The sequence below is a fragment of the Callionymus lyra genome, chromosome 10, assembly GCF_982586985.1.
Source record: "Callionymus lyra chromosome 10, fCalLyr1.hap1.1, whole genome shotgun sequence".
NCBI classification, from domain to species: domain Eukaryota; kingdom Metazoa; phylum Chordata; class Actinopteri; order Syngnathiformes; family Callionymidae; genus Callionymus; species Callionymus lyra.
This window is the reverse complement of record NC_141827.1, coordinates 16,336,505-16,350,789: the sequence shown is the minus strand read 5'-3', so window position 1 is coordinate 16,350,789 and position 14,285 is coordinate 16,336,505. Positions and strand designations below refer to the sequence as shown.

General features: G+C 38.2%; 2 protein-coding genes across 2 annotated transcripts in view; one reads left to right on the top strand and one right to left on the bottom strand.

Annotated features, from left to right (window-relative positions):
- The first annotated feature begins 1,324 nt into the window (after nucleotides 1–1,324).
- Nucleotides 1,325–8,154, top strand: r3hcc1 (R3H domain and coiled-coil containing 1). The gene is made up of 8 exons (XM_087800662.1): nucleotides 1,325–1,443; nucleotides 1,578–1,715; nucleotides 4,017–4,431; nucleotides 4,499–4,671; nucleotides 4,739–4,809; nucleotides 5,866–5,961; nucleotides 6,039–6,157; nucleotides 7,706–8,154. The coding sequence occupies exons 1-7, from the start codon at nucleotides 1,358–1,360 to the stop codon at nucleotides 6,140–6,142; spliced, it is 1,083 nt and encodes a 360-aa protein (XP_087656788.1). The 5' UTR covers nucleotides 1,325–1,357; the 3' UTR covers nucleotides 6,143–6,157; nucleotides 7,706–8,154.
- Nucleotides 6,164–14,285, bottom strand: part of LOC148070550 (lysyl oxidase homolog 2A-like) — a 33,980-nt gene continuing 25,858 nt past the window's right edge. Inside the window, exons 7-14 of the mRNA XM_087800661.1 lie at nucleotides 13,570–13,721; nucleotides 13,323–13,490; nucleotides 10,230–10,395; nucleotides 9,927–10,167; nucleotides 9,722–9,837; nucleotides 9,512–9,648; nucleotides 9,293–9,404; nucleotides 6,164–7,507 (exon numbers count right to left, since the gene is read on the bottom strand). Coding sequence (XP_087656787.1) covers nucleotides 7,437–7,507; nucleotides 9,293–9,404; nucleotides 9,512–9,648; nucleotides 9,722–9,837; nucleotides 9,927–10,167; nucleotides 10,230–10,395; nucleotides 13,323–13,490; nucleotides 13,570–13,721 — 1,163 coding nt within the window. The 3' untranslated portion in view covers nucleotides 6,164–7,436. The remainder of the gene's footprint in view (nucleotides 7,508–9,292; nucleotides 9,405–9,511; nucleotides 9,649–9,721; nucleotides 9,838–9,926; nucleotides 10,168–10,229; nucleotides 10,396–13,322; nucleotides 13,491–13,569; nucleotides 13,722–14,285) is intronic.

Genomic DNA, 14,285 nt, shown 5'->3' with positions numbered 1-14,285 from the left:
AGGAACGTCATGTCATGCTTGAGCCTAGAAAAGATCCGCTGGTTAGTTTGTGGCTCTCTATAAAAATGTACGAAGATCTGGAGACCTTTTATACTTTACTTTGAGAAGCGCACTAATATAAATCAATATTATTCTCCTCTCTATCTGTCGTAATCTTCTGTCTTTAATTTCATGTCCTGTAAAAGTCCAGCGATGCCTGAATTCCAGCTTCAGCCCAGTGTTAGTGTGTTTTGCTATCATTATTTATTTGTGAATTTATATCTACAACTGTATTTGGAAGGTTTGGTTTATGAGTCCTGGTTGACAGATTGTGGGTGGGAAGGGAAGGGGATTTGATAAAATATTTTTATTTATTTTTATTTTTGTATGCCACACAAATGGTTTACAATCAATTTCTTTGCATAAAACACTAAATATATTCGAAAGAAAAGTACATGAATGTCCTCCCTTTTCAATTACAGAAATTCCTTTTTGTAGAATACATACAGTATTTATTGTGAATATTTCTTTTGTATATTGGAACTAGTGAAATAGGACATACTGTATATCCATTAAAATGAAATAATACGAATGAAACAAAAATAGATTCATTAAATACATTAAAAGAAAACAAGAGATATATTTCAATAAAATGGCATGTAAATTATTAATTAATATTTAATCCAAATAAAGTAGAATTTCTATGTTTTAACTATTTAAGGTAAAGCATTTTCAGAGGTTCACTCCGTTTAATACGTCAGACAACGGCATGAATAGAGAAATTATATTTCATCCTTGTTGTGTCATATACGATTTTGACACTTTTCTAGCTTGAGACATAAGCTCATGAAACATTTTGTAACTATTGGATGAATTAAATATTAAGACGTGAAGAGAATTTCATCCTACAAAGACAGATGAATCACAGTCAAAGACTAAAACAAAAAAGAGATCATAAGTAAGTAACTAAGTAAGTCATTTTTATTTGTATAGCGCTTTTCCAGACCAGGGTCACAAAGCGCTTAAACAATCAAAACAATATTCAATAAAGTATATACTTTTAAGATCAAGATAAGACTGATAACGCAACAGGAGTTCCAGAAAATCAAGGAAAAGCCTGAACAAATTAAAACGTCTTAAGATGTTTCTTAAAGGAGTCAGCAGTCTCCATCAAGCGCAAAGAAGACTCTTTTACGTTTATATCCAGTATAAATAATGCATTTTTAAACAGTGAACTCAAACGAAGACATTCATCTTCAACTCTTCACTACAGCTAATATCCAATAGAGGGCAGTAGAGCAATGTTTGGATGGGAAGCTGCCATAAATCAAAAAGAGAAGAAGAAGAACGGTAAGAAAACTTCCACAACAGTGTCTTCATGGATACATCAGAGCAAGAGTGTGAATTCCTGCATCTCGTCCAAGATGATCTGGAAAGATACCGACAGATGAGCGACCAGAGGAGGTAACATTTGTACACGGATGGATCCGAAAAATGATGCTGAATATGAGAGAGTCGAGCACATATACGGTGCAGATGAATGAAAACAACAACGCTCGACTATAACATATGAACTAACATGTGTTGTTATTCTCCAGTGTGCTCGTCTTCCCAACTCTTCCCAGCAGACTGCGATATCTGATCCACAGTGTCGTGGACGACCTGCCAGAGTTGAGCACCTTCTCAGTGGGAGAGAGTTGGTGTCGTCAGGTGGTGATCTGTCACTCTGAGCTCAGGTACTCACTCTCCATTTAACTTCATTTTAATGTGGAGTAAGATCACCTTATCACTTTTAAATATCTATATTAACGTGACATATTCCCTGTTTCATATACAACCAAACATAGTAACGCAGTTTTGTGTCAACACATTTTATTTATGGTTTATGAAACAATGCAGAAATACAACAAGTTAACATCACTATATATATTTTTGTTGTATCTGTTAACTAGCTGCTGATTTCCACAAACTTCAGTCTTTTGAGCCCTATGTTTATTAATGATCATTTCCTTGTCATTTATTTCTGATTTTTTTATCTAGAAAAAATGTTGTTCCCTCACTTTACCAGATACATTGTTGTCATTGTGCCACAACATCTGCATTAGGAAGCAGTGCTGTGTCTCAAATCGTATACTTGCGTACTCAAAGTTAGTATTTTTAGTGCGTAAGTGCGTCTGATTCTTAGTATGTGAAATTTAGTGCGCCATGCACACTAAATTTGCGTACTAAAACGCCCACAAAACTGAATATGGTTCAATGGACACTAACCACCCTAAACAGCCGCCATCTTAATGACGTTTTAAACAGAAGTTACGTCATATATATAATTACTCCCATTCATATACTTACAGGTGCATTTTCAGCAGCATTAGGAGGATGACACGTCCTCGGTGCTGATACCAGCTTAAATATCTCGCGAATATATCGATTCTCATATTTTTTCTTTATTTCTTTTTCCAAACTTGCAAAACGTGCTGCCAGCAGGTGGCGATAGCGTTCAAACAGCTGGTTGCAACCATCGTTAAATAGTAGTAGAAGAAGAAGCTGTCCTGTCATTTCCTGTTAGTGTGTAGCAGCAGCGTTTGATTTGAGACATACTATCTGTGGAGAATTTGCGTACTAGTTAGTATGCACACTATCCTGATGCATACTAACTTCTAGTATACTAAGATAAGTATGTGATTTGAGACACAGCACCGGACTCGATGCACTTGTTTTAAGATCCATCCCAACCAATGGTGCCAGTCGAAAAAGGAAATGAACTACTCCTGTCTTGTTAAAGTGGTCGTTCACCTAAGATTTTCTACAGACTAATTTTTACTAAGGGCTGAGATTGTTTTCAGAGTGATCCGTGTCTTTCAGGAGTTACAGACAGAAATGTATGTCCATATATCGTAATGTCCCTCTTGTATTCATATTAAGTATCTCAGTTCACGGATCTGCTGGTGTCAGTGTGCATGCACAAGATTTAACAATTGGACACTGGGAGATTCCACTACAAACCATCTTAAAATATAGACTTATTCAAATGTATTTCAGAACAACTGATCATGTCAAGAGAGACATTACAGACGAGCAGTATTGAGGTGTTTTTTTTTGGTGTCTTTTTGGACGAATGTGTCTTAAGTCCAGGTTTGCAATCATCATATGGACAAACATATTTGCCTGTAACTCCAAAAAGACCTGAATTACTCCCATCCCTTAGATGGCATGAGCTGAATTATTACTTTAGGGGACCCTATGATTATCAAAGTGTTGTTGCACAGGTATAATCTGTCCACATGGTTAGAGGGGGTCATTTAACACATAATTCTTCTACAATCTTCTTCTCCCTCTTTTTATTTGTGCAGGCTTTTTTTAAATTTATTTTCTTGTTGCTGCTGCGTTTATCTCTGTTGTCTTGGCCTTTCTTAATCATGTATTTTAACTGTGTATTGCTTTTGATTGTTCAAACGCTTTGTGACCCTGGTCTGAGAAAGGTGCTTTACAAATAATAATTACTTACTTACTTGATTAATTACTCGCTATAACATCTTTGTCATCACTTTTTAAACATGATGCACAACTCTGAAATACCTTTGACAACATTTCATTATTAATTAATAATATTTGTTATCTTGCGATATTTACATTTCATCATTTATTGGCAATAAATCATCATGAATATACATGACATTATAAATAATAATTTTAGAGCAGTTGTTGGGCACCCATGTACCCCACACTTTTAGAACCCGTTTATTTCTCCTCCTTCTCTGAAAACATGTAAATACAGCAGCCAGGCCTCTTCTTTAAAATTTTGATCCATCAATTATCCATCCTTTTTTGGACACATTTCAGAAAACTGTTGTATTATTCCAACGGTCACGGTAATTTCTAGGTACTTTTGACTTCATTTAGTTAATGGCAAAGTTATCAACTTCGTTCACTAGCATTCCAATCATTCACAAGATCAGTGGAAACAGGGTTACAGTGTAAAAAAACAAAAGTATAAAAGCAGAAAAAATATTAATTTCTGCCATATGTTTTTTTTGAAGGTGTGATGCCGACAAAGATAAACAAGATGGTAACGCGAAGCCTCAATCTTCAGCACGGATCAGGACCCCCAAGCGACCCGACAAACCAATTTACGTTCCGAAGGTTATGCGAGAGAGACATTGTTTAAAAAGCTCACCGGATCCCGCGAGAAATAAAGAGGCGCGGAGTCCATCCTCAGAGTCTCCCATCTGTTCTGAGGAGAAGCAGTCATCCGGCCTGATGCCAGAATCTGACGATGGTGTCGGAGGAGAAGAAAACATTCCTCTCGAGTTAAATCCCAAGACGGAAGGACAGTTGGTGTTAAACTCGGAAGAGAACTGTGTTTCCTCTTTGGCTGGCTTGACTTTAGAGACCCAAGAATGCAGTGAATCAGACCCGGCTCAAGACCCAGACGCCCATGACATAATCGAGGAGGTGAAATTCAAGCCTTCCTAAGTATTTATTTATTTTATTCACGATAAAACATATTTTCTCTCGTCAGATCAAGCAACACTTGAAGGAATTCAAGAACATCTCAATCCACCGTGTACACAACGAGTACCTTTACGAGGATGTGCGTTCCAGCCTGGACTGCTTCGGACACGTGATTGAGATCCACGACTTCCCGATTCATTTTAAAACTGAAGACCTCCTGGAGGCGTTTTCTGAATACAGGTAACAGTTGGATAACTTTATGTCTCTGATGTTATACATTAGATCGATGACCAGTTTCTCTGTCCAGTGGCGGTGGAATGAAGATCAAATGGGTGGACGACACTCGTGCTCTCGGGGTCTTCTCCAGCGAGTCAGCAGGTGTGTTTCATGAATATAAGTTTATTTACTATTTTTATGTGGTGAATTCTAAAATATTGGTTCCTCAAATGATGTTCTATTTAGGCAAAAATTGTAGAGATGGTTTTATGATGTTCTGTTTCATTATGTGATGGTTCTTAAATATTAGATTAAATACTAGCTCCTCTATATTGCATCAGCGGTTCCCAAATCTTGTTTGCTGCGCCCATAAAATGATTCTTCACCCGAGACAAATACTTTTAATTTGCATTAAATAAACGTGAACAAGGCTAAATAAATACCCTCTGTGTAGGTCTGAGAAACAACCATGCTGTGTTTAAAGACTTGGGAGCAAATCTTTCACTGACATATACATTAAATTCGACGACAAATCCGTATTTCAAGGGACTTGTTATCAGATTATTTAACATGTTGTGACAGATTTAACCTCCTGGACTTGTTGCATCCTTCTTGGAACTGTGATGCGACCCTGAGATCTCAATCTGACATTTTTTCTAAAACCTGAGATGTGACCTCTATGATTGTATCGAACACTTGGTAATGGATTATTGGGGGTCTACTGACACAAGTCTACTACTTGACCATTTTTTGAATGATCGCTGTGCATTTGCAAATGCAATTTTATGAGACAAAATTAAGCCCATATCCACCCTGCTGAAGATCACCATTTATTTAATGGATAGACATAAAAATAAATTGAAAAGGGTTCTCAGAAGGTCGGGATTGTTTTGTTTCCCATGTGTCCTCTAGGGGGCTCAGTAGTTTAAAAACGTTTTTGGAAACACTAATAATATAAATCTATGTTTAGTAGATTGCATATGCACATGGAATTGGTTTTTAATTAATAAATAGGAAAAGGGCAACAGTGAGGCAGTGGTTTCTGCAGCATTGAACCATAGTCTATTTTATGTGTAATTCCTTTTGTGCTTTCATGCATTTTATAAAGAAGGGAAGATGTTAGTAAAAGAGTGAGCATGCTAGTATTTCTATCTCAACTTCTTCATTTAAAGTGTGCCATGCTAGAGACTAATTGTTGTTTTTAACCTTTTGAAAAAGCAACGAAGGCACTTTCCATGTCACACCCACTGTTGAAAACGTGCCTGTTGGCTAAAGGGAGTAAAAAAGCCAAAGGAAAGGCCATTCGACAGGCAGGTAGGAGCGCATTTAATCTGTTTATGATCTCATGTCAACACAAGATTTTTAATCATCACACGGTTTTCATCCGTCAGAGTTCATCCAGCCAGTGAGGGAGCGTCCGAAGACCGACTCTGCGGTTGCCAAGCGACTCGTGACCAGAGCCCTGGGGCAGCAGAGAAGACAACCACCGTCCTGAAGCCAAATTCTTATGGTAAAAACGGTTAAGTTCAGCCATGTTTAGTTTCATGACAACACTTCCTGCCTCATGTTTGTGACGGCAGCAGATAAGGTACAAATAAAGATTGAGTTTGGCAGCTCATCCTTCCATCTGTCTTTCCTCTCCCTCCCTCTCTCTCACGGCAGAAGACCATTCATATCCAAGTCTGGTTCTGCTCGAGGTTTCTGCCTGTTAAACAGAAGATTTATCCCACTTACCATTGTTGTTCATTGTGATTGGCTGGGACCTGTTTTTCACTTCTCTTACATATTGTTATTTTGGACTTCAAATTGACACTTTAAATATAGTTGAATTGAATCACAATTCTTTTTTCAAAGATAACCTTTTAACAATTTCATGATCAACATTGATGCATATTTATAAATTTAGATGAATGGAAAACACAATATTCAAACTATTAATATTTTATAAAAAGGCTTTAAAAATGTACAGAATGTTACCTGAAAATAAAGTGTTATTATATAGCATAATTGTAATTAATGGGAACTAAATGGATCTTTATTACAATTTTAGTTTCACTTGAAAATAATCTTCATTTTATTGAATAAAGGAACAACCGTGATGTGCTGGATGGTTTGTTTCCATTGGCTAATAATGACACACATTCACAAAATGACACACATGTTCACACAATTTCCTACACGTAAACAAGTTGTTTGCATTTTCAGCACTGGTATTCAACCACATACCAAAATGTAAAAGCGGCGTTTTTTAACGTAGTATTTTTTTTTTAATCCCTGACAACTGCAAATAATTTAACAAAACCTAGAACATAGAAGAGAAGAGCTTAGGGATGTGAACACGTGTCTGATGTAGTTAGCATGAAACTCAATAAATAACACTTTTAATTGACTGATCTGGCAAGCGTGAGTCTGACGCTTCTGTTTCTCAGTATATAGCTGAAGGGTGGATTCATCCGCACAGACATTCCAATCGCATAACATCTTAACACCAACAGGCTTAGATGGCTTTAAGTTTCCCGCCTGGTAACAAGGCACCTTCTGGTGTATTTCAGCAAAAAAATATATTTGGCTACGACTTTCCCCTGCCCTTATTTTAGCACCAATTTATAAAGTCTACATTTTATACAACAGTAAGAAGAAATAACACTTTGAAAATCCATTTGCAATAATCTTTTTCTCAGATCGTTCAATCAATGTTCTTTTCTGCTCCCAGATACAGTACAGCTCCCTCTAGTGGTTGTCGAGTATAATCACGCCCATAATGTTCATGTGTTCCGTCCATCTTCGGTCTACCTTTGCGATAGCTGGTTGGTCAAGAGACCCGGAAACGTTTCAACGGTTTCCGAGCTCACTGATCCACCTGTAAAGAGAAAGAAATAATTGTTAAAGAAACATTATCAAACTCTAGAGATTTTGCTGCCAACAAAAATGATGACAAGATTTTTTTTTAATTAACTTCTTGTTTTGATAAGTGTAACAGGTGAGGACATGAACTCTTGCTTACAGGCCTGTCATCAGGAGAAAAGTATGAGCTTTAATTTTTTTCTTGTCTCACCAGGTTGAGGAACATCGACATGAAAGAAAAACTTGGTCCAGCTAACTTGTTTTGAAGACCTGAACGCCCTGCAGCTCTCTCTGCTCTTGTTTTTAGACCAATCCTTTGTTTACCTTCGCTCATCATGTATCTCTACGGTTTAAAGGTACTTTTATTATTTCATTTTTAGCAGAAAAGTGTGTTTTATGAAAAGAGTCACTTTAAAGTGAAAGATTACATTTATATTAACTAAGTTAAGATGTTGTAAAATCCCATTAAGCTAGTTTCGTTAACTAGTAACTTAGTTTTCTGTTTCGATCCGAACTAAACCGTTGTGTAATTGTTCATCTGAAAATACTTGAAGTAAATAAAGTCAGACATTTGTCTGATCTTTTCTCTGTGTGTTGTGTAAAGAATTAAATTCTTGTGACTTCATGTTGATCATTGAAGACTCGATGTATTCTAAACGTCTAACGGAGAAATAAAGATTCTTGATGACCATACACTACGCATCCTGATACTGTTGACTAACAATTTTTTGTTGAAAGTCTCCTGAAGCCTTGATGTGGGTTTATCAAGAGGGACATGTTGCTTTGGAGCAGAAAACGGGGCTGGTTTTGTTCTTTCCTCCACAAGGTGAAGAGTTTGTTCTTTCCACTAGGTTTTCTCTCAGTTAAACACATGTTTTACCCATGAGGATACCTGAGGTGTCACTTTCTACAGATACCAGGAGGAGGTTGGGGGCTGGAAGTATGTTTTTGTTTGGCTGGTACTTCATTATTTTCTACAGCCGTTTTTGGATCAGTATAATTTTAAAACGACAAGATCTGCATTAGGAAGTAGATTTTGTGAATAATGTGCAGCTTTCTCTTTTCCTATTTGTAGAACCAGGTTCTGGTCCGACTATGGAACTCAAACTCATCCCTAAACCAATCTCAGATACACACTTGCTATATATTGATGTACATGTGAAATTACTGCCAAATCGCATTGTCTTAAAAATCTCTCTTTTTTCCAATCATATTTTAAAGTCACTGACACAATTGAATTAAGTTTTATCTATCAATCTATTTGCAATGAAAACTTGTTCTCTATACAGCTTGTGGATACTTGACTGACAAAGTATGTCTAAGTCTAAGAGTCGGAGGACTTTATAGACCTTATTAAAGCTTAAAATTTCTTCTACTGAGGATAAAAATGTCGAGCTTCTACAATTTTGTGCACTTGATTGAAGTAGCACAAGTTACTACTCAAGTTGTAGATTTAGGTTTTAAAAAAAACAAGCATCCCAGCATGCATTGCAATATACACTGGCTCGCTGTTTTTTGTTTTAAATCTGTGCATGACGTATCCTTCATTTAATTATGAAGTAGTTATTTGAGTCAACTTATTGCAGCTCTGCAATTAAGGAAAAGTACCTTCTTTTGAGAAAGAGTCCTCTTTGATTTGAGTAAAATGGTTGATCAAAATGCTGAGTCCCCTTAATCTGTATGGTCACTTGACCGCTTTCATAGGCTTGGTTCTTACTCTGCTTTTCTCCTTTGAAGTTTTCTTACATGTTTTTTTTTTTTTGGTGACACAAGACGACTCTGGGACAGTAGCTCCACCCACCTATATTACAGTTATACGTCCATATCCGATGTCCGTCATACCGGCTGCGGCACTTCAGGATGTTGTTGGTGTAATCCGACTCGGCTACTTCATAATTGGGGTTTATTACAATCTGGAAAACACAGACGGTTTAATGAGCCTCCTCTAGTGGAAGTCCCTGCGGAGACCTGGGAAGTGTTAATATCGGAAACATTTCTAGACGAGCCGAGGGTCTCAGACCTGGAAGATGTAGTCTCCAGGCTTCACGTCTGTGACGTCGATCCACTGGCAGTCGATGTCGTGCCTGTAAGTGTCCGAGCAGCCCACCGTGATGCCCTGGGGCCCATAATTTGCACATTCGTACCGTTTCTGGATCCCTGTTGACGTTCAAGCCAAGTTAAGTTCCCGGAGCAGCTCATGGATTTAACGACTATACTGTATATACTATACCTTCATCACAGTAGGTGTCCTCCAGACAGAAGCTGGCCTTGTGTCCTTCTGCTACTTTGGTGCCGTTCAGACTCAACAGGTCATAGTGGGTGAAAACCTCCATGCTGTGGAAATGCCTGGATAGAACGAGAGAAAATAACATGAATAAAATCAAACTATTCTTTCAGAATGACAAGTGATCTTTCACAATGATTCTGGACCGTACCTGTGACATTCATGCCAGACCCAGGACTCGTGACCGGCTTTAGGTCTGAAGTCCGTCTGGCCGTTGTTGTGGATCTGGGATGAGAAGCGAAGGAGGCGACGGTAAGAGGTGGAGTCGGCTTTCTCTGCACTTTTGGACAGACAGTTCTCCTCCTGGGCGCAGGTCAGCGCGTACATGGGTCTGTCCTCCAGGTAGGTGGTCTGCTCCACCACCTGAGCGTTCAGAACCAGGTCTGGGGCGGCTGTGATGGAAGAGGGAATAAGTACTTTCTAACGCTCCCATGCCCTTCCATCGGTTACTCACTCCGGGCACAGGAGACTCCGGCGGCGTGGCGTCCCCCTCCTTTTGGACAGATAACATGTTTCCCGTGATGCAGGCACTGATCCAGAGTCAGCTCGGTTCCAGAACACCTCACTCCACTCATCACCACCTTTTCAGCCTCGGCGTTCCCCTGCCAGTACCATGTCTCCTGAGAACCACACAAGTTGTTTTTTTTAACGTTTTTTGCCCTGGTTTGAATGGAAAACAAAAGTACAATTCCCGCTCAAACAAGGTAAGGATTTGAAAATCTGTCGCCATCCCAGTGTCCTGCTTCTTTTCTGGTAAGACTTTTTAGCGTATATTTTAGTGTTTTAAATCACAGCCGTGTTTTATTTGTGTCATTTCTTCTTCATTTATTTATTTTAAGTTAAGCTTCTACAATTTGGTTCCGATTAAAGTTATATGAGTTATTACTTAAGTTGTCGTTTTAGGTTCAATGTTTTATTATGTTTTGTACTAAACATCCCAGCATGCATTGCAAAATACATACAATAACATGGTTGATGGAGGTGGTTTTATTTCTGTGTTAACATCTCTTCAACCGTCATGATTATAATTAAGTTAAGCTTCTGCAATTTGGTGCCGATTAAAGTTACATAAGTTATGACTTAAGTTGTAGTTATAGGTTCAATGTTTTATTATGTTTTTAAACTAAACATCCCAGCATGCATTACAAAATACATACAATAACATGGTTGATGGAGGTGGTTTTTATTCTGTGTTAACATCTCTTTAACCGTCATGAGTATAACTAAGCTAAGCTTCTACAATTTGGTGCCGATTAAAGTTGCATAAGTTATGACTTAAGTTGTAGTTTTAGGTTAAATGTTTTATTATGTTTTTAAACTAAACATCCCAGCATGCATTACAAAATACATACAATCACATTGTTGACGGAGGTGGTAAGTTCCCCTTATTTATTTAGCTCAACATTTTTCAACTATGTACAACTTATGTTTTATAAATAAACCTCAATATCTGAATACATTATTTGAAACACCCTATCTATTATCGTTCGCCGTCTGCAGTAGAAACGTCTACATTTTCTCACGTTAAATGTTTCTCCTGCAGACGGTTAAGAGTCGGGGTGTTCAGATGTCCTCACTGTGCTGAGTCAGCCTTCACGAGACCACAGGGAACGCTTCTTTAAATCGCTCATACTTTCCGTGCTGCGAAGGGATAGAAACGGTCTGAGGTTTTAAGGAAAAGCGATGCATGTGGGATCTTTGGCGGTCAGACGATTTGTGTTTAATGCTCTTGTCATTTGTTCCACATGTCAATATGTGTCCCCCCAGCAGTCAAATGATGCAATGCTAATAAATACTTCTAAAATGACTCATGGGGTTAGATTTTTTTTTCTTCCAAAGTTTTTGGTTAAATAGGATAACTACTCTAGTATAACAAAGCTAATGAAATGCTAACAGGCTAATTAACTACAGATGCTTGGCCCTTAACATCTTCCGTATGTATTTGAGTTCATAACAAAGCTAAAGAAGCTTATTTTTCTAGTATCTAAAGCTTAATGTAATTTAAGTTCTGAACAAGTAGTTTATTGCTACGAAGCAACAGTCAACATTCTCCTAAAATAAATGCTAGATAGCTACACTGCTAACAAAATTTACTCTCACAGTTGACCAAACAATACTCTTAACATAATAATCTAAAGCAACCTTGCTGGTATTGGAAAATAAGTTTAATGGTTCTTATAGTTATTGTTAAAAAGCGCTAACTAAGCACTCCAAAGTCACCCGTTTAGGTGCAGAATCAAACAATGATGGGAGTAGGCCGCTACGCATAGCGCCGGCTGCTTAGGGACACAACGGCACAATCGTATCCAAAGCTCAGATTGAATTCGCAACTTCTTACCTACAAGCTAGCGATGGGTTGACGAAAGCCTCATGACGCAGCTGATGCCGTATCATGATACAGTTTGAAAGGCCACTAGATGGCGCTCTTAGTGAAAATGAAGCCAGGTTTCATTGAATTAGTAGATCAGAGCTGTAGATTTTGAAGCAGTGTGACATGTTGTGGCCTTTCAAAATGAAAACACTGTATGGTGAGGCCTCATCAACCCATCACTACTACAAGACAATCCCCAGCTTTTATTTGTGTGTTTTATATTGGCTTTTTACAGAATATTTGAATAAAATAATGTCTCCAAACTAAGTGGATACACTTAAACTTTGAATAATTTGTTTTCCACTTTCAGTCGGTTGATTGCAAATGAATGCAAGATGGACACTGAAGTGGATCTTTTTCCTGATCTGAGTAAAAACCACGACCTCGATTATAAGAACCTCAACCCTATTTTCCAAATGTATCTCATTCTTAAAACCTCACGTACCACACTGGCCTCATCCTTAAAGTGGAGCACATTAACAACAGTAGTGAGCTCTTAAACTGCTTTTCTACGAGGGCTTAGATAGGCGGGTTTACCATGATGCCGTTTTGGACAAGAGGGGAACCAATAAACTAGACGTCACGTCTTCTCGGAGGATGTACCCAACAGATGAGTTTAACACGTTTGACCTGACTTAGTGTCCACCTCATGGGCAAACTTCATACAACACCGGGATAAAAAAACTATGTGGTGCACTAATGACACACAGATCTTCAGAACATGATTAAGATATCAGTTTAATTTAAAAACTTTTCTTGTTGGATGTACTATGAGCACTTTAAAGTGCAAATGCACATGTCATTTAAGTTTAATGAACAGTTAAGGGATGTAAGTAAGTAAGTAAGTAATTTGTATTTATATAGCGCTTTTCTAGACCAGGGTCACAAAGCGCTTAAACAATCAAAACAATATTCAATAAAGTATATACTTTAAAGATCAAGATAAAACTGATAACACAACAGGAGTTCCAGAAAATCAAGGAAAAGCCTGAACAAATAGAAACGTCTTAAGATGTTTCTTAAAGGAGTCAGTAGATCCATCAAGCGCAAAGTGCAGTGTGATTGTTAAAGCACCATCAGGAGCTGAAGCGAGGAGGACGTCAGGATCGTCACCACATTGAACCGTGAAAATAAGTTGTAGGGTCACACCTTGAATGTCAGTCACCAAAGTCTCACCTGGAAGGCATGATTGGCGAATCCCAGTCCAAGCTGCCTACACACCACCATGGCCTCGACGGTCCCCCAGCTGTCACTGCACACCGACCCCCACACCAGAGAGCCATTCCTCTCGGTCAGAACCTCCACTCGACCCTCGTTCGGGTTGCGTCCTCCGCCTAACCGGATCTAGTGAAGCATAGAAGAGGCAGGTAAGTTTAGAAAACATTAGAATTTGTGTTGGATTATATTGGCAGGGAGAACTCACTCTGGTGTTGAAGCCCATAGCAGGGATGTTGCACTTGACGGACGCGTCCTCCTCGTGGCTGCAGCCCAGGGCGTCTCGGTTGAAGTGACACTCGGTCAGAGACTTCTCGAAGCCGGAGCACTGGACCTCGTTCATGTGGACCGGACCCATACCTGTGTCAATTTATAATGCTTAATAATGAATCAGAGAATGAAGAAATCACTTGTATGTTTCGTTAGAGAGGTACATGCGCTTCTTGTATACAACATGTTTTTACTTGTCAAAACCAACTGGCGTGTTGGATTCACAACACAAAGATAACAATTTCATACTTGAATAAGATTGAATAAGTAGCATGAACAAGACTTAACCTGGCCCTCTTGATTAAATCAAAGGTTTTCTTTATGTAACTAACATTTCGCTTTGGAATATTATTGAAATCGCTATCATTTTCTTTTAGTTTCCTTTCCTTTTTATTGTTAAAACTTGTTTTAAAAGCTTAAAGTATGTATTGTAAATTGGCAAAAAGTTCTTATTTAAAGAGAATTTAGTGAAAACTTTAAAGCATAGTATTGATTGAGTGAATCCTCATGACCAAGCTGAAAAAAGCTCCAACAATTTAGTCTCTGAATATCTATGTTACAAACAAATGTTATACTTTGACAGCAGGAACCCTGACCCTGAACTGCTTTAAATGCAGAAAGATTAGTGGAAGTTCTTGGGAATAATTGTATTTC